General features: G+C 32.6%; 1 protein-coding gene across 1 annotated transcript; it reads left to right on the top strand.

Annotated features, from left to right (window-relative positions):
- The first annotated feature begins 2,491 nt into the window (after window positions 1–2,491).
- On the top strand, window positions 2,492–19,392 carry LOC131939713 (uncharacterized). The gene is made up of 21 exons (XM_059298180.1): window positions 2,492–2,611; window positions 4,571–5,162; window positions 5,502–5,679; window positions 5,794–6,409; window positions 6,703–6,768; window positions 7,051–7,116; window positions 7,443–7,514; window positions 7,624–7,665; window positions 7,957–8,010; window positions 8,632–8,715; window positions 8,889–9,122; window positions 9,686–9,766; window positions 10,142–10,228; window positions 10,690–10,830; window positions 11,264–11,341; window positions 14,616–14,714; window positions 15,047–15,145; window positions 16,204–16,341; window positions 17,979–18,077; window positions 18,398–18,469; window positions 19,072–19,392. The coding sequence occupies exons 2-21, from the start codon at window positions 4,633–4,635 to the stop codon at window positions 19,080–19,082; spliced, it is 2,847 nt and encodes a 948-aa protein (XP_059154163.1). The 5' UTR covers window positions 2,492–2,611; window positions 4,571–4,632; the 3' UTR covers window positions 19,083–19,392.
- The last annotated feature ends 14 nt before the right edge of the window (window positions 19,393–19,406 follow it).

Raw genomic sequence — 19,406 nt, 5'->3', positions numbered from 1 at the left:
TTTTAAAAATGTCCCTTTTCAGTAAAACTGCACAAGAGACAATCTAGAGATTTAGCTCAGTTTTGGAGGGTTGTAGAATATTTCTTTTTGATATTTTAGTTATTTCTGATCATTATTAGTTATGCAAAAATGGTTGATTTTAAAAAAATCTTAAGTGTACATTTATTTTAAATATATTTTAAAAGTAACAGGCTTTCATTTTAATAACATGTAATTTAAAAATTCTATGGGTCTTATAAATAGTTATTGTAAGACTAACAAAATACCATGACTCTGTTAGATTAAAATAGTATGGTGGACAGTGACAAATGTATGTGAGACAGATGTGCCTGACTAATTTTTTACATGACCCTTAGCCATTTGATGAACTTGTTTACTTGTACTTGTAAGAAGATATTGCTTTAGACTACAAGATGCTTAAAACATAATTATATCTGTTTTGAATAAATGTTTATTTTTGTAAGGGTTGTATGTAACTTGTAAGAAAGTACTGGTGTTGGTGTAAATTTAACAATAAAATCCCACTAAGGACGTCAGTTCTGCTGGTGTATTCCATGTTTTTCTCTCAGGTGTAAGATATGAGATTTCTAAATGAAGAGTTGGTGTGATTTGAATTTTTGCAATGGTTCATTTCAAACTTCACTTTTTGATGCATTTTTCTGTTGATGACTGTCAAAATATTGTTGAGGTTCATATGCATAAGTTTTTCAGATTGTTTTAAACTATTTAAATATATGCATTAAAGTTAAGTAGTTCGTTGAAGCATTTCAACTTTTATTATAGATGATCAATTGAACTAAATTTATCCAAACATACATTAATAGAATTAAGTTGGGGACAAATTTTAACCATCTAGTTCACTATGTTTGTTTTTATTTTAATCTTTGAAGTTCAATCGTAAGCCTGCATTTTAAAAACAAATTTGATGTTCAAATAATTTTGTAAAAATCTTGGTGAAAAGAAGTGTGAAAAGAGTGATTTGAGAGTGTGTAGTTTGGTTTGGTCGGACCCAGGTCATCAATTTGTGCTGTTTTCAAGAGCTGAGCATGAAATACTTATGTGAAAACTGATACAATACACAATAAACAGTTTCAATCAATTATTGTTACATGTTTGTAAAAGGTTTTCTGACATGTTGTTTTTTGTTACAGGTTGCTTTTTTGTTTAAGGCTTACAATACAGCACTAGCAAAACCATATTCACTGTCGTCTTTAGTGGCTTCAGTATGCATATCTAGAATGGATCCAAAATTCTTTGATTCCAACCCCCTCCCTCCAAAAGCACATTTTTAACGTACACACTAAATCTAGTTCTCTTAAAACTTACTTTCTATTATGTACCAATACAGTAACGTGTGGACACTCGAGGCTTAAGGCGTTATGATCTACATCAACCCCAGGCACCTCTTTGGGGCAGTGGTGGGAATATGCACCCCTCCCCATAAGCGCGTCTACGAACCCCACCCCGGACGAAATACAGAAATAATATTATTTCTGAACTGGATATTTTAAGTGCCCCCAACTCTAAAGTAGCCTGTACATTTTCCCAGTGGCGTAGCGAGGTCGGGTGTCACCCGGTGCGGCACTTAATGGTGTCACCCCCCAGAGGCGTAGTGACCCTTCCCGGGGACAAACTTTCAAACTTTCGATTTGCACCCCCCATCTCTCAAACTTTCGATTTGCACCCCTTCCCCTCAAACTTTCGATTTGCACCCCCTCAAACTTTCGATTTGCACCCCCCATCTCTCAAACTTTCGATTTGCACCCCCCCCCTCAAACTTTCGATCTGCACCCTTCTCAAACTTTCTATTTGCACCCTCTCCCCCCTCAAGTTTTTCTCTATATATTTTGCTATTTTTTTTGCCTTGGTGTCACCCCCCCCCCCCCTAAATGGTGTCACCCGGTGCGATCCGCACCCCCGCACCCCCCCTCGCTACGCCTCTGCATTTTCCTCAGAAATTATATATATTTTTTATTTCGTTCGGGAGGAGTGGCGGTAAAGAAATGCCTGAAAGAAACTCTGATGTTAATTAGCCGTCAAATTCCTCAAGATTTTGTAGGCCATGTTTGACACTCAAGTAAGCTACCAGTGACATCTCACGCCTTTTGAGTGTGGAGAAAAAAAACATACAGACCTACAAAAGGATCTGGGGATACCAAATCGAAGATGCAAAAATGTTAGATGGGGTGGGTGACACCCTCAGATACCACATCGAGTAACAACTGTCCTAGTAACGCCACTGCTTCTTCTAATAGTTCTCTTGTGTTTAGTGTTTGTCTAAATAAAAGTTTTCCATAACAAAGAGACAAACAGAGACATTTAATTAATATTAGTATTTAGTAATTACGAGATGGTTTATAGCCAAAAATGGATAAATAGGCCCTAGATTTTAATTATTATTACTAGAGTTGGTTTCTGCGTAGATACGAAAAACGGCGGTGAAAACTATTTCAAATTAAGAACTCATTTGTCTCAAGAGAAGGAAAGTTTTGCGATGTATTGAGACATTTTAATGTAAAATTCGAGTGTTCAGTCTTGGTGGTTAAAGAAAGAGTCATTAAATACTAGATTCTAGACTATGAATAGTCACAATGAATGAGTCAATGACGGCGTACTTGAATCTTTTTTTTCTAATTCAGAATAATTAAGACTTTTGTCCATTACATATAAATATCTAGAATCTAGATCTAGATCTAGCTCTCTAAAATCTGCTAGGCATCTAGCTAGATCTTGGAAGGAATTCTAGTTTTAGATCTAGATCTAGATCTAGGACTTAAAAAATAGTCAAAGACTTAGGAACTCTAGATCTAGATTCTAGGACTTATTAATTATTATTAATTAAATTAAACATTGAAATTGGAACATTGTCGGTTGTGTTATAAATCCATATAATATTCCCACTGGAGAAATTGGTATAGATATTAGAATTAGAACACCATACATAGTAAATGTAATAATTAATAAATATAGCAAAATAATACTGTTTGATTTATATTTATTCAAGCTCACAAAGGAAGAGTTTGGTGTCATTCATTTGCATCTTTCTCTATATTACCATTCTTAAGTATTAATAAAAGAGCAAATTCCTGCTGAAGGTAGCTAGAAGGAAAAGTGAGGAGTTTTAATTTGAAATGTGTAGAGTAAAGGTTTCACTAATCCCTTCTAATCTATTCTCATCCAAGTCTACTTCTTATTGGCTTGACATTGTCAGCTAATTTCAAGTGGCATGCTTTCTTGGTGAACGGAAAAAAAGTCACAGGAAAAAAAAACACAGAAAAAAGTCACAGTTTTTGCTAGGAAAAAAAGTCACAGAAAAAAAGTCACAATGGAAAAATTTTATCGAAAAAAAAGTCACAGAAAAAAGTCACAAAAATATTTTCAGAAATATTTTGATTTATTTGTTTAGAATTGTAAAATTTTGTTTGTTTATTGTTGTGGGTTGTGTTTTTTATAGCATATTTTTTATAGATGTTAAAAGCATTATGGTTTATAACAATTGTAAGTAAAAATACTCTAAGATAATTTACCCAAAAATCTCAACTTTTGTTACATTTTTAGTTAAATACGCTGTAGAAAAGTTAATTATAAAAGAAATTTAGTCACATCATTGTGTTTTGCATATGTTTGCTGCAGGCTATTCTCTGGTCGGCTTCTCCTCAGTCAGCCTTGTCCGAACATATTGTGTGTTGTTGGCGTTTTGTGTCAACATCAAGCTTTGAACCATGTCGGCTTTCTGTTTTGATCCAATGTTTTGTTATGTAATGACCGTGATAAATGTGGACAGGAAAGGTGGTTGAACTAATCATAACTATTGTTGAGGGCAGCAAGTCAGATGAATTTACCATGCCACTGTAATTTAATGTTGGTGTTTTAAAAAACATGGAGAAAACCGAGGATGCTGGGACATTCTATTCAATGCTATTAGTATTATGTTTAACATAATTACAATCTACAAACTTCACACAAAATATTTTTAGATGAATTATAAAAATTACCATGTGCATACAACAATGACAACATACATACATTACATTACATTTAGTTAATCCTAAGTTAATTTGCACTCTCTGAATATTTAATACATAAAAGTATTAACAAATTCCATGCAAATATATGTTTGTGACTTTTTTTCCTGTGACTTTTTCCTGTGACTTTTTTCCTGTGACTTTTTTTCTGTGTTTTTTTTTCCTATGTTTTTTTTCCTGTGACTTTTTTTCCTACAATCGCTTTCTTGGCTTAGCGAAATACTGGTAGAAATTGAAAAAGTCATCCATGTTTGAAGGATTTTTTTATACTAGTGTCTGATAATAGAATATTCTTAAAAAAAGGAGTGCTAGGTTACTGGTAGTTAACTAAAATACACACATCGCTTGCTAATGTCAATGCTAACCCTAACCCCAACCCTAGTTCTACCATACACCTAATCCTAATTTCTAAACATAAAATTAGTTTAGATTACAATACTACAACCAAATTAACAGCTATTTTTGTAAGAGTCTATTATCAGACATCAGTATCTTCAATCATCCCAATGGTTATATATAATCTAATAATATTTGTATTCAAACAGATTTTGTAGAGTTCATCATTAGTAATTGAACAAGTGTAACTATTCAGAAAAGTACATTCTCAATGGATTTGAATGTCACTCAAAGGGAACCTGAAAACATCAATACCATGGAGCAAAAGTCAGCACAAAGAGAGTCCGTAGGCATCCACTTTTTGGAACCAGATTTAGAACAGAATAAGGCTGGACCTCTGGGAAAGATAAGAAAAGCAATAAGTTTACCGAGTGAGATAGAGAGAAATGAGTCAGGAGCCATGACTTCAGGAGTGCAAGGTTATAAGAAAAACAAGTCACTAAGCTTATACTCATTTGATGTTAAAAACAGCAATCCAGAAAAAACTCTATCAATGAAAAAGTTTCGACAGTATGTCTGGGAAAAAGATTTCAACATAAGAATGTCAGGTCAACAATTGTCTTTGGAAAAAGAATTCAGGCAGAAAAAGTCAGAGAGTCTGCAAGATATCTATAGACAAAGACTTTCTACTGAGCCCCATGCTGTTGAGAATATTTTTGTAAACTTGGGTGATTCCTTGTACACGTATGGTCCTCTAGGACAAGCCTTGAGAGAATGCATGGTTGAATTACTTCAAATTCGGTAGGTATGAAATTAACTGTTTTAAAATAATGTTTTTTACCATACAATTTAGAAACAAAGTATTATTTAAAAAAAATCTTTTAATGATTAAAACTGTATGTCGGGAGGGTGGGAATGGGGGCTACTGTCTGGACCTTGTAGAAAATTTGTTGTCAGGTCTGTGAATATTGCCAAACCTAACACTCTTGTTGTGCTATGCAAAAAATTAAATGCCTAGAAACAGTATCTTTGTTTTAAAGGGAGCAAGTAATTTATTTGAAGATTTATGTTTATTTTCAAATAATATATTTAAAAAAACAACTTATAAATGACTAATAACTCAATATCTTTTTTAAAAAGTCCTAAAGATCCCATTGAGTATACAGCTATGTGGCTTTATCGCTTTGCGGATACCAATTGCTATTATAAAAAAAGAATAGCACTTGCTGAAGAAATGGTACATTACAAGAACGAAATTGATGAGGAAAATTTAAAATGGGAGAACAGAAAGTTGGAATTACAAAAACACATATTTAAAGTATGTGCAAACGGATAATTAAATTAAAATCAGGAATATTTAAGACTTTATTTAAATGATAAAAAGAGTAATAAAAAATTAACACTTTTTCTTATTTATTCATCCCTCCTATAGAATAAACTTTCTCAAAAACAAATTGCTTATGATACTCAAAATTTATGGTCAAGACTTAAAAAAATAAATTCTGAGAGAATTAAGGCTACCAGGTCTAAAGAAAAAATGCTAAAATTGAAAGATGAAAGCTCATTCACAAAATCTACATCCAGCAAAAAGAAAACCCTTCATGGTCCTGTCTTACACCTTAAGAAAAAAGGTATAGAAAAAACCTCAAGTGATTCTCTAACAGCCATATCTGAACATTCCATTTTAAAAAACCTGAGTGACTTAGCTTTAGATGGAGATGAAGCAGATAATGTCTTATATCCGATCGTTAAGAAATATATCCAAAATATTATTGAAGAAGCTCAACACAAGACAGCTTCACTAAGTGATCAGGTGAGGGCTTACCTTCAAAATGTTATTGAGGAAGCACAAAAGATATATGAAAGTGATGTTGTGATAGTGGAAGTTAAACAATATTTGGAAAATATTATTGAAGGAGCCAGAGAAAGGTTGCAATCAGGAGTTGATCAAAAAGAAGTGAAGTGGTATCTTCAAGATGTCATTGATCAGGCAGAAGAAAGGTTAGAGGAGATAATGGTGGCAGAAGAGACATCGGGAGATCTGAAAGGTGTGTTTACTTTTTATAAAGTTTCTTTCATTGGTTACAGTCTTAAGTTTGGAAAAAAAACCACTTCTTAAGTGTCTAGCTTGAAAGATGAGATCTTCACACTAGAATGTCCTACCAATAAAAGGTGTTGGAAGTAGAACTTTGCATTACCTGAACCTTATGTTTTATTTTATTTTCCCCCACTCCTGACCATAGATGTTCTGAGGTAAAACATATTTTCCAAAAATTTTCCAAAAAACTAGAATGTTGATAAATTTTTAACACAGGGTTTGTCTTTGAATTTTATAATTTAGATACAATTGTGATCTCACAAGCTACAGCTGACTCTACAATAACTTCAAGCCCCATCAGCTTAGAAGGTATTGTATTTGAGTTTTTATTTCACTATTTGGGCATTTACTGTTATTGAAATAAAATGTTAATTTGGAGCAAATCAGACTTGCCATTTTAGTTCTATCTGAATAGATTTTGGCAATTCTAAAAATTGGTTTCCATCTCGCTTTCAGTTTGTGTAGTCTAATTTTTATATCTGTTTCTTATGCAATAGTTAGTATTTTGTTTTATGAAACTGAAACAGTCCAGCAAACAGCTTTATAAAACTCACTGTCTTAAGATTATTTGATTCCATGCTGCTTAAACAGGTTCTTCACAGTTGTCATCCGCATCAGGATCTGAATCAGACAGCAGTGATGATTTGCAACCAGGAGGTTTGTCATACTGTACATTTTAGCAAATTGAATGTAAAATACTTTGTTCACTGAATCATGTGTAAGCAAGTAAATATGGCTTTACTTCCCCCCTTTACCTGATATGTCTCTGGTTTTAACATTTATTTATTAAAGCTGAACAGACTAACATAATAGCAAAAAAAATGTCGGAGTCTAATTTTGCTTTTCTAATTTAAAACCAGGTTGTTAGATATTCATGTTTAGACTCAAGTGTAAAATAGTTTTTTGATTTGGCCAATGCATTGATTATTTGATTATAAATTTGGTTAAAAAAAACTTAACACTGTTCATGTATTTCTTTTCAGCTTTCTTGAGTAAAAAAAAGAAAAAGTTGAAAAAATTGAAAAAGAAAAAGCAAATGTTAAAGAAACCTACAGGTAATGAAGTTTAAGTACAGCCGAACACAATTTAGACTGTTTCTCTTATTGAAATTTTATTCAAGAGATCACCAAGCAAATGTATGTTTAAAGTAAAAATATGTTGTAGGTGCAGTGTCTTCTTCTTCCAGTGATGTGGGACCTGTTAAACGTATGTAATTGGTTTGATTTTTTAAAATCATCATCTGTGAAATTTGTTTACGTTACATATGACAATTGGCCTTTACCAAACAGCAAAGGCTGCACTAAACGAGTTTTTGAGTTGCTACGAATTAAAATCTTTCACTTAAATGCCACATCATTTATTACCTAGACTGTCAGTGTTTTAAAAGTGCTGAAGACTGTAGAAAATCTTAATGTGTGACTGTTTAACAATATTTTTGGGTATATTTTAATCGACACATTGCCTTAACTTTTGTTCTTTATCTTTGGCATGGCATAGATGTACCCTCATTGAGTAAACGTAAAAAAACTCGTAGTAGCTCAAGTGCTAATGGTAAGACTATCTGCAATTTACTTCAACATAAATAGATGTGAATATAGATAAAATCATCATCTCATTATCTTTTCCTGTTCTTGCCCAAGACACATGGATGAAGCAGATGAATTAGAGCTCATCTGTTTCAATTACCATAGCTTAAAGGGCTATAGTGTAGTCAACACTATGTCTTATGTTCCCTAATGTGCATCATAAGTGGATGGACTCAGGGACGTCCTAGAAACACAGGACCCGAACTTGACACTTTCTGGTTAGTAGTCGTAATCTCTGCCATCCAACCACAACGTCCCCACAATCAGTCATTGCTTATAATTTTATATTAATATAACCTCAACAAGCCTGTTAAGAATAAAACAAAAATTTTAAACATCTTTTGGCAGTATATGATTAAAGTTAGTAAAGAAATATTACAAAACTCTACTAGTTTTGATAATTACATGTACCTCCCTCAGTAGCTAGCATATCCCATTTATTCTGTTTTCTTTATCCAGTCTGAAGCAAAAATAATTATAGTTGCTTTTAAGATCCTTCATAGGTATGTCATTTATACAGCCTATAGACAAGTATAACACAACTAAAATACCAGTGTCATTTATTTTGTGTACATTTTTGCACCAGTTGCCAAGATATCCAGTTTAGAACTTACAGACTCAAAAGATGTTCCAGTTCAAGATAGTTCTAGCCTATTTCTTCTACCCAAAGGTAAGAGCAATTTTTTATTGGCTGCAACATAAATAAATGAAACATTGACTACAGTATTACTGTTAAAGTACGAACCTTGGGTAGTACAACTCCGGAATGTTAGTGTTAGTTATTACTAATATAATTCAAGTAAAACCACATTTCTGGCAGAAACGTTTTTATTCTTTTTGAAGATGCTGATATCAATGTGAAAGATGCTCGGAGTTCAATTTCCAAAGAACTGGACTTGAAACAAAAAATTTTAGATGTTGAATCTAGAGTAAGATTTTCAGATGACCCTGATATCATAAAGATTGACCTTCCTAAAGAAGTAACAACAGAACAGAAAAAAAAGCGCACTGCGACTGCAAAACATAAGAAAAAACCAGCTACAGATGTGAAGAAACAATCTTTGCCAATTAAAAAAGGTAGATATTGCTCATTTTTTGTAGCAGTTATCTGTAGGTAAGGCTAGGTTATCTTGTTGCCCCAACTGGGACATAGGCCGCTGACAAAAGCTTTACAGGCATCTCTGTACTGGGCTAGTAGTCTCTCCGGCTGTCCCCAGGTGTATCCAATCTTCCGGTGACTTCTTCCAGGTCATGTCTCCATGTCAGTTATGTTTACTTGAGACAAAATACATTATTCTCAATATTTTTACCCATACCCATAGGGTAGATGAACTAGAAATCATACATTTTTGTAAGCTCTGAAGGTGATGTGATTGTGGTGTTTTCAAACTTGAGTTGGGTATCCATTAAAGCTAGGTGGACTGTGGAATGTCTTATGATATGAACTGACTCAACTGTCATGTGCTCTGCCTTTACATATAATCCTATCATTATTCATATGAATTGTTGATGTCATTTCACCCTCGTGAAGTCATACCGCTATTTGATTATAGTTATACTCTGGGGATGCATATACCCATATTAGAAATGTAAAATAAGATAATATTCAAGTAAGATATCATTAATATATTATTCTGTAGAAAATGTAATACAATTAAAGAAAGGTGATTCATATGTACTTCCTTGGAAAAGATCACTGTCAGCAGAATTGAAAGCACAAGGTAAATGATCAAGCATACATTATTTGCATGCATGAAACCTATAATTAAAAATACATTTTTTTATATTAAATCTGTATGGGTAAAAATAATTTTTTCATTGTTAGATCATGTTGCTAAAAAAACTAAGGATTGTCTGAAAAGTATTTCAGTTCTATTTTTATACTTTAACTTATTTTCAATGTGAGGCTCATTATTTTATTTAGTTTCAGTTAGGATTCATGTTTGCTTTAGGTTTAATGTTATATTTGGGTTAGAGTTATCAGGTTAGGACTGTTTTATAAAAATTTAAAAGTATATATAGATATAATTTTTTTTCTATCACACGAGCTAACTGGAACTTTTATCAACTTCTATCAACACCTTTTATCTTTGTAGAATCTATAGAAGTCACAGATGCAAAATCTGATGATAGAACAGAGAAATCTCAATCACTTGAACAGCAGTCACTATTAATATTCAAGGGTAAACAAAGCAGTAGGCTTAGATCTGTGTGCGAATTAGATTACTTATTACAAGCTATTTACTGAGTTTGATGGGATACAGGTTAAATCTGTTCATCCTTCTAACACATTTCTGTTGTTAAAAGTAAAGTACCCTTTCAAACCTGATGGTCCATGGGGGCAGTTGAAGTAGAGTTCACCTGTTTCAGTGACCTTGACATATGAAGAGATGGTCGTGCTATGCCCAGCCGCCTTTACTTTCATTAAAGTTAGGTACCCATTAGAGCTGGGTGGACTTAAGGACATCTTATAGACTCAAGACTGGGAACTGAAACACAAGACTTTAAGGTTAGCAGTCAAATGGTCTACCAATTGACCATGCCATCCCTACTTCTTGTCTTTATAGTTATTTAATTTCTTCAAGAAAAAAAGTAGTAATATATTGAACAAATAGTTGTCTTTAAACTTTTAACCACTTGTCAGCTGAATCAACTGAAAAAGAAGAAGCATTGGATGGAATTGCTTTAAAAGATTCAATTGATGTATTCCCAACTCAATCTAAAGACTTTGAAAGAACATTTAATGAGCGCCAATCAATAAACCAATGGCAGCAGCCAGAAATGAGTAAGAGATGACATTTTTAATCAGGCAATAGATTCATTCAATAAAACTTTGCATCAGTTAAAAATTTAAAGATTAGTGTCTGTTTGATTAAATCAAAAAGATCAAATCCTACATGAATTTTGTTTCAGTCATTAAGACACCAATATAGTAATGTTTTATAAAGATGTTAAGCAGAATATTTTTTTTGTAACTGTTTTGAATTAATTTATTTGATGTATAGAACTGTATTGTTTTGTAATGTTTTGTTTTCATCTTAAGTCAAACTTTCATCTATAATATTTCTTAACAGCTCATTTACAGTTAATATAGTTCATATCAGTGTTTATTACATTCAAAAAAATTAAGTAGATAAAAACTCTGTTTAATAAATTGTATGAAATATTACACACTTTGTATAATCTTGATTTTATGTAAATATTTGACATTTAAAAAGTGACAGAAAGAGTGTCACAACTGCCAGTTGTACATTCAAGCAAATCCATAGAAGATATCATTTTTGGGAAACTTGAAGGTAACAGTTACATCTCATATTTTGTCTCAAACCATAGGGTTAGTTCTTGATGATTTAAATGCTGATTTTACATCCAATAGTTCTGGTGTAGAAGAAATGGGAGTTTGCCCCTATAAAGGATTTTTACTTTTCCAAACCAGTTTGTACTCTATATGTATATGTTACTGCCAAAGCCAGAAGTGCGGCCAATGCGTACCGGCTCTCTTGGCCAGTCTAAAGAGCTTTTTTGTACATTGGCTGGCCAATTTGTGCACTAGCCAATGTCCAATGTATGCGGTGTGATAGAGTTTTAATTATTCTGGCTGCGGTTTCATTGCTCTGCTTGTGTTTGTATATCATTCTATATGCAATGCGCCATAGACCAAATGGATTATCACAAGAAAGAAAAAAATCACGTCCTTGTTTGTTTCATATTATGGGCTACTTCTACATGTGATAACATCCTCTATGATGATGAGTGAGAGAATCATCAAAGAACAAAATAAAAAACTGCTTGCGTCTCCGTCGAAGTGCAACAAGACAACATTCAAAAGACTTTGTCGTGATATGTGCTACCTGTGTAAGGTGAACAATATTGTCCAAGCGACAGGAGATGATGTGCTCATCTTCAGCCACATTTTGCCAATAAAAAAGGAACACCAAATAATTGACACATCACTGCACCTTGACCAGACTTCATGATAAATCCAGACAAAATTGCTATCCCGGTTGTCATGCACTGCAGACTACTTGACTTTTTAACACTAAGTTTGCTTGATTGTGAAGTAAAAATTGGTAAGTTTTAGATCTTGATTATGAAAATACAGACAAAGATATTTTTTAACTATAGTATCCTAATGTCTGAAATTTAAATAATTTTTACCATTTAATACTCATTAATAATGCAGCAAAGACTAAAATTCGAGGACATATATAACTTGAAAATATATAACCGTTAACCCCACCATTAGCATTATATAACATATTCAAAATCCTGTCATCCCCATAATGTATTTCAGTTCTGTTATTGATGTTGTTGTTCTATAGGTTTTCCCGTGGCTTCTTCTGATGAGACAAGTCAACTAAAAAATATGAAGTTCTTGAAATTAATAGCAAAAGAAAACATATTGTAATGCTAACAGGAGACAATAGTCTTATTTTATACTACCTGCATTCAGAAGAGTTATTCAACGCACACAATGGAAAAAGAGCTGAAGAGAAAGTACAAAAATATCACCCAGGAAACCATAACTATGTATTTCTGCTTGTGCTAAATTGTCTAATTCCAAGAAAAGTCCTGTATCCAAACCTTTGATTCTTAAAGAATTTAACTCAAGATGCCAGGTGGATCTTATTGATGTACAAAGTAACCCAGATGTTGCATACAAGTTTATACCAAGTTACCAAGATTATTTTACAAATTTCATATTATTAAGAGCTTTGAATACCAAAAGCAGAATTTGCTCACCAGCTGCTGAATGTCTTCTTTATAATGGAAGAAATTTTTTGAATCAAGTTATATGTGAACTTAAGACATGTGACTTATACTAATACTAGTTCACAGTCAATTTCTGAAATCAAGTACCATTTTGACATTGGCCGGCTTTGGGTTGTGGCAGTAACATTCACACACACATATTTATCAATACTAATAGTTTCGCTGTCTGTCTATGTATCTATCTATCTGACAAGAACGCTGTAGAGAAAACACAAGCAAAATAAAAACATGCACAGTAATTCGAAAAACGAAGTATGACGCGGTCACATTTAGCATAGAGTAGAAAATAATCTCAATCCGGAGAGTGCACACAGTAATATGACGTCATTGATTCTCGAGTAAACATTGAATAAAAATAAATTTTGTCTAATCTAAATGGTTTGCTTGAAGAGTTTCTTGCATACAATTCTTCGGGTAGGGGCGAAGCCCCACCCCCCGCGTAAGAACGTCTGAGCCCCCCCCCTCCCCAACTCAAAAGAAATTTCTTCATCGATACTCTATAATAAAATTACCGCCTAATTAATGTGTCTAATCTAAAAAGTGGTTTTCTTGCAATTTCTTTAATGCAATTCTTCGGGTAGTGGCTAAGCGCGACACCAGTGTTTCTTTCAGACTTTTTCCTCGCCGGAGAGGGGTGGGGGGTACTTGAAATTTTCGGGGGCGGGGGTAGAATTTTCGGGGAGGGGACGGACACTGGAAAAAGTATATAATTATATTTCATTGAATGGGACGGTAGACATGTTTTTTTAGGGGGGGGGGGGGTGGGGTGGGGGGGGGGGGGTGGGGGTGAGTGGGGGGGTAGTTTTAATTTAGACTTTTTCCTCCCCGGAGAGGGTTGGGGGGTACTTGAAATTTTCGGGGGCGGGTGTAGAATTTTCGGGTAGGGGGCGGACACTGGAAAAAGTATATAATTATATTTCGTTGAATGGGACGGTAGACATGGTTTTTTAGGGGGGGGGGGGTGTGGTGTGTGTGTGTGTGTGGGGGGGGGGTGAGTGGGGGGGTGGTTTTAATTTAGACTTTTACCTCCCCGGAGAGGGGTGGGGGTACTTGAAATTTTCGGGGGCGGGTGTAGAATTTTCGGGGAGGGGGCGGACACTGGAAAAAGTATATAATTATATTTCGTTGAATGGGACGGTAGACATGTTTTTTTTGGGGGGGGGTGTGTGTGGGGGGGGGTGGTTTTAGTTTAGAGAAAAGAGACAGCACTATCAGCCTAGCGCCCGTTGTATCCTCCCTCAACGGGCCATTTTTCTCGTTTTAAATAATTGTAAATATATATATATATATACTAGCTGTCCCGGCCAGGCCCTGCTCTGGCCTCTGTGAAAAACCATTCTGTTAAAGACCATTACCTGTGTGTTTAGTAATCATCATATACCCGGCATTGCCCACCCTAACCTCAACCAACCAAAACCAAAACATCAAAACGCAAACATAACGCTAACACAATTACAAATACAAATGAAAACACTTTTTTAAAAAAAATTTATGTAATGTTCATAATTAAAATTTTTATTTTAAGTATATAAAATGAAAATTGTTTTTAAAGACTTTCAATAGTAATTTTTTAACTCATAAATTTAGACCATGAGCTCTTTAATAATCTAACACTTGAATCCATCAACGTATCATTATTTTAGTTTTTTTCTTATATTCCTTTGTAATCCACGACAAACATTTTACATATAAACGTACAGAATTGAACTTTATATATCAGATATATATATATATATATATATATATATATATATATATATATATATATATATATATAATATTCCTACTTTTTAAAAGATCCTACCAAACAAACATCTGTAGCAATTGATGAGAAAAAGGCATATAGTATATGCTCACTTTTGGCAGCCATCACTAATCCCTTGGATGAAAAAGAATGTATGTAATTATTTCTTTATAGTAGTACTTGTCTGCAACACGAAAAAGTAATTTAACTCCACAGAAGACGATCTGGCCCTTAGTCAAATATGGAACTCTAAAACAATTACTCAATTTACAAAAAAACAAACAAAACAACAACCATTTTATTTGCTAGCAAGACAATCCAGTCTTAATCTTTCAAAATTCCTGGTTTATATTAAGCTTTATAGTTTGCTGTTAAAATAAGTTTGTTACAAATAATTGTTTTCACCACTATGAACATGCATGCATTTGTATAACTTAAGTAGCAGCTCTTCCAAACATCACACTGTTTTTTAATCATATTGTAGTAACTATCTTTGAAGAAGAATTAAAGGTAGTAAAGAGTGTTGAAGATGATGTGAACAAAAGGAAGTCATCAATAACAATATATAAAGATTCTTCTAAAGGTAATGCCTTATATTCTTTGGAATATTATCAACTTATTCTTTCACCTTCTGTAAATGTGTTAAAATGTTTATCATCCACTGCAACCAGTTTTTCTTACTAATTAATCATATTTCTTTGATTTTGAAGGGTTTCAATTAAAAAAATAATTAAAAATTAATTTGCTATGCTTTTCTATAGTGTCTGTTGTATCTCGTCCAAATGTAGCAATTCAACTTGTGCCTTGTTATGTAATATTTGAATGTGAACATATAAACAACAATTGTAAAGGTACTTTGTAAAATTTAAAGGTGTCAACAGTGTCTAGAGATAAAGAGTGACCCCCAGTAGTACTGGTGTAAACAATGAATTTGATCCCTTGCATGAAGGATATTGTTATAACTAACTAGAGTCATCTAGAGCTCATTACACATTCTCGTGAGATTCCCTGAGCTGTGTCATTAGAACAGGAAAATGGAACAATTAGAAAACAGTCCCCATTAAGCTTCCATGAAAAAGTTATTCATCATGTTCTTACTGTTCTGTAAGCTCCCACCTAATTGCTTTTCATCCTTTACACCATGCACTTGCGCACTCATATGCATATGTCCTATTTATGAGTTGCATGCAGAGTATAGAGAAAGTATTGACATTTTGACAATTTTTGCTGTTTCACTTTTCCCTACTTTATTGTAATCGTGTAATTTTATAGTTTTGCAAACGTCCCAGCCAGAAAAAATTAATTTTACAATCCTTTCTGTCTGTGTGTTATGTCATAACACATAATTAGACATAACATCATGTTTCTGAACTTGAGACTGACTCGCTCAGTTAAACTTATTTACTACCTAACAAATAGAACAACCCTAACAGTTTTACGTATGTATGCATGTATTTGTATGTGCGTATGTGCATATTTGTATATATTTCTTTTATAAGAACTTTCATGCAAATTATAGGTTTTTTTTCGGTTTGATTTTGAATTAAAAAAAATTGTTTATGCTTTTGATTAAATAAAAATAATAGCAATTACGACTTTTTTTTATGTTACGTATTTTAATATTGTAACTTCTTCTTCCAGAACAAACCGTGGTCCATACCACTACTGTGGGTGAAAAAAAGATAACTGTAATATGGTCGTTTCATGAAGGAAATGAGTTGATTTGTAGCCACTCTGAGCTTGGAGAGCTTAAACCTTATGGTCCCAATCAGCTATTAGGTGCGTAGGTAACAAAAAGTTGGTTGTATCAAATATTTAGTTTCAGGTCAATCAGATTGTTGACAGAAACCTAAAGAGTCTCAAGAAGTTACACTCCCAAAATACACATTTAAATCAGATTTAAAAAAAAATTATTGTTTTTAAACTACATTCAGTTCTGAGCATTTTTGTATAATTATTTTGCTTGATTAAATGTTGGTAGTATTTTTTAAATACATTTTTAAATTAATTAGAGTAATGACTTAATTCACCTATAGGCTATTTAGCATAATTAACCAACCTAAAAATAATAAAGAGCTTAAAAAGCTGTTCTAATTTCGAAGTAAGAGGTTCCAGATGCTACAACTTTTAAAATTGTTTTAATTGTAGTTTTCACTATAACTCGTTCTTCTCACAAATTGCATTTTGTCACTATTTCTGATTTTTCTCAAAAAAGTCCCTTTTAGTATCCACTTATTGGGACCAAAATTCTATTCAATAAATTAAATTTGAGAATACCCAAATAAAACATAGAGTGGATACAAACCTTGGATATTCAGTTTATATTGAGTGTAATTTTGTAAAATACTCTATATAAACTATCATTTTTAAAGGTCCACTAAAAGCTACAAGTGCAACACCTATCAAATCATAATTCAGTTGCTTTGAAAATATTTCAATTTGACTTAAGTGAATGCTTTACGGCCAAGCTTTTAATGGCTAGTTTTTGTCTTCTTTTTGATGATGCCAGAATGACTTTGTTTGATCAGTTGGCTACACCTTAGCAGAGCTTGTTATCTCCCTTAGTATTATATCCATGTCCCATTGTCCAATATATCCAAATCAACTTTTTATATTTAAGCATTAGAACTATATACACATAAAAGATGTATGTATGTCTATGTGTGTATGGATGTATATTATATATATATATATATATATATATATATATATATATATATATATATATATATATATATATATATATATGTTACGGTCAAAGCCCGAAGTGCGGCCAAAGCGCGGATTGGCCGGCCAATTCGGACTTTGGCCGGTCGTCCCTAGCTAGATGATCTTCTAATTAAGCAAAGTTTCGGACTTTTACCGACCTGTGGGAGGCGATATTGGCCAATGCGCGCATCGGGCTTTGACCGTAACATATATATATATATATATATATATATATATATATATATATATATATATATATATATATATATATGCCTATATATATATATATATATATATATATATATATATATATATATATATATATATATATATATATATATATATATATATATGCCTATATATTTTTTTTAAGAACATTTTTAACACTTTTGTTTAGTTTTGAATTTTAGTTTGTCTGAAGTCACTTTTAACATTGATTAAAAGAATCTAGCTTATAATCTATGATTAATGGATTACCTCTCCTGCATCTTTAGACCAATTGTTTTAAGTTGCTACTTTTGAAAGACACTTTTAATAATTTGAAGTTAAGAGCTGTTCGAACTTCACCACTAATGTGTGTGCACAAATAAATAAATAATTAGAAATTCCAAATAAATATCTTTAATCCCAGCATATTTTCAACTAGCTGATATTATCATCTAATCTTGTTAATAAAGACCATATCTGTTTAAAACCAATCATTTTAGACTCTCCTGAAACTTGGCTTGAACGACACTATGCTTATCCATCATTTTATGAGCCAGAAATCTACACTAACCCACATTATCTTTATCCTCATGTTTTAGGTATGTACATTTTTGTCTGATGTCAAAATGAGAATAGGATTTCAATAAGAAATTTTTTGTGTGTTGTTATTGTGTCTAAATAATAAGGAAACTTGGAGTTTCAATTTAGATGAGCCTGCTGTAAACTGTAGAAGTAATATTTATGTCCCCTTCTTGTATATTAATGTTAGTTGTAAAGAAAAAATGGAAATTAGAAGTTTTGAGAATACCTCTCAAACAAGGTCTTCTTTTCATATATTTATTTAAACAGTTGTCATTCCTTTATTAAAAAAAAAAACAGCAAAAAACTAATTAACCCATCCAAACTTCTTTGGCAACAGCTAAAAGTGAATATCAAATACTAAAGAAGATGTCCATCAAGAAATCTGCCTCATCATCTGTCAAGCTAAAAGGTATTTACCGAAATAAACTAATGCTTGATAGAAAATAAAATATACAAATTTTACTTTTATATATATTTCAAGTAAGCAAAATAATTATCGTTGGTATGCTGGTTTTAAAGTCTTTGATAGGTAGGATTGTTATGTTGTGGGTGGGGGGAAAGAGGGTAAAGAAAGAAAGTACATATCATATTCCATGATGATTTCAGGAAAGTAAAATTTAGCCAATAGCTGTAACTTAAAGTGAGGCACCTGTCATTTTTTTTGGGAAGGTGGGGGGGGGGGGGGGGGGGGGGGGGTAGATGACCATAGATGTGGCCCATGAAACTAAAGTGAAGTAAATCATTAAATTTGAATTAGAATAATTTAATGATGATCAGTAAGTATTGATCAAGAAAACAGCACTTGTGCTAGTTTTAAATCTATGATCATTGTATTGTGAATAATATTTTTTATGCAGTGTATATCGATTAGCTCGTGAGTATTCTGCTTTTTAAGGATTATTAGATAAACACACAGGGCTGTTATGGAATCTATTTAATTGACTGGTAAGGTTATAAAGAAAAGTTTTATGTTTCAGCCATATACACCATTAAATGTGTTTTCTGTTGCAGCCAAAAAATAAACAACTTAGTTTATTTTACCGTAGAATGATGAGGACTTATCAACAGCATTTACAAGCAACTTTAAGTGTGAAAGAGCCTATAATTTAATAGTTAAAACAAGTAGTTGTGGCTTGTGAACAGTTTTCATAAGAGTATATTGTACACTATTTTTAACTGGTGTTAATTTGTTTATTCTAATGTACTGATTTGATAATCAAATTGTTATACCATTTTACTGCTGTACTTGTTTTGAAATATATTTTTTTATATTTGATTGTGTCAGTATTTATATTTATATAGATAAATAAACTTACATTTTCCTTCCAATACTTGTGTGTGGACTA

The sequence above is a fragment of the Physella acuta genome, unplaced genomic scaffold, assembly GCF_028476545.2.
Source record: "Physella acuta isolate Inbredline_101_S28 unplaced genomic scaffold, ASM2847654v3 ptg000290l, whole genome shotgun sequence".
Classification (NCBI taxonomy): Eukaryota; Metazoa; Mollusca; class Gastropoda; family Physidae; genus Physella; species Physella acuta.
The sequence above is the reverse complement of the archived record's forward strand: the minus strand, read 5'-3'. Positions and strand labels throughout refer to the sequence as shown.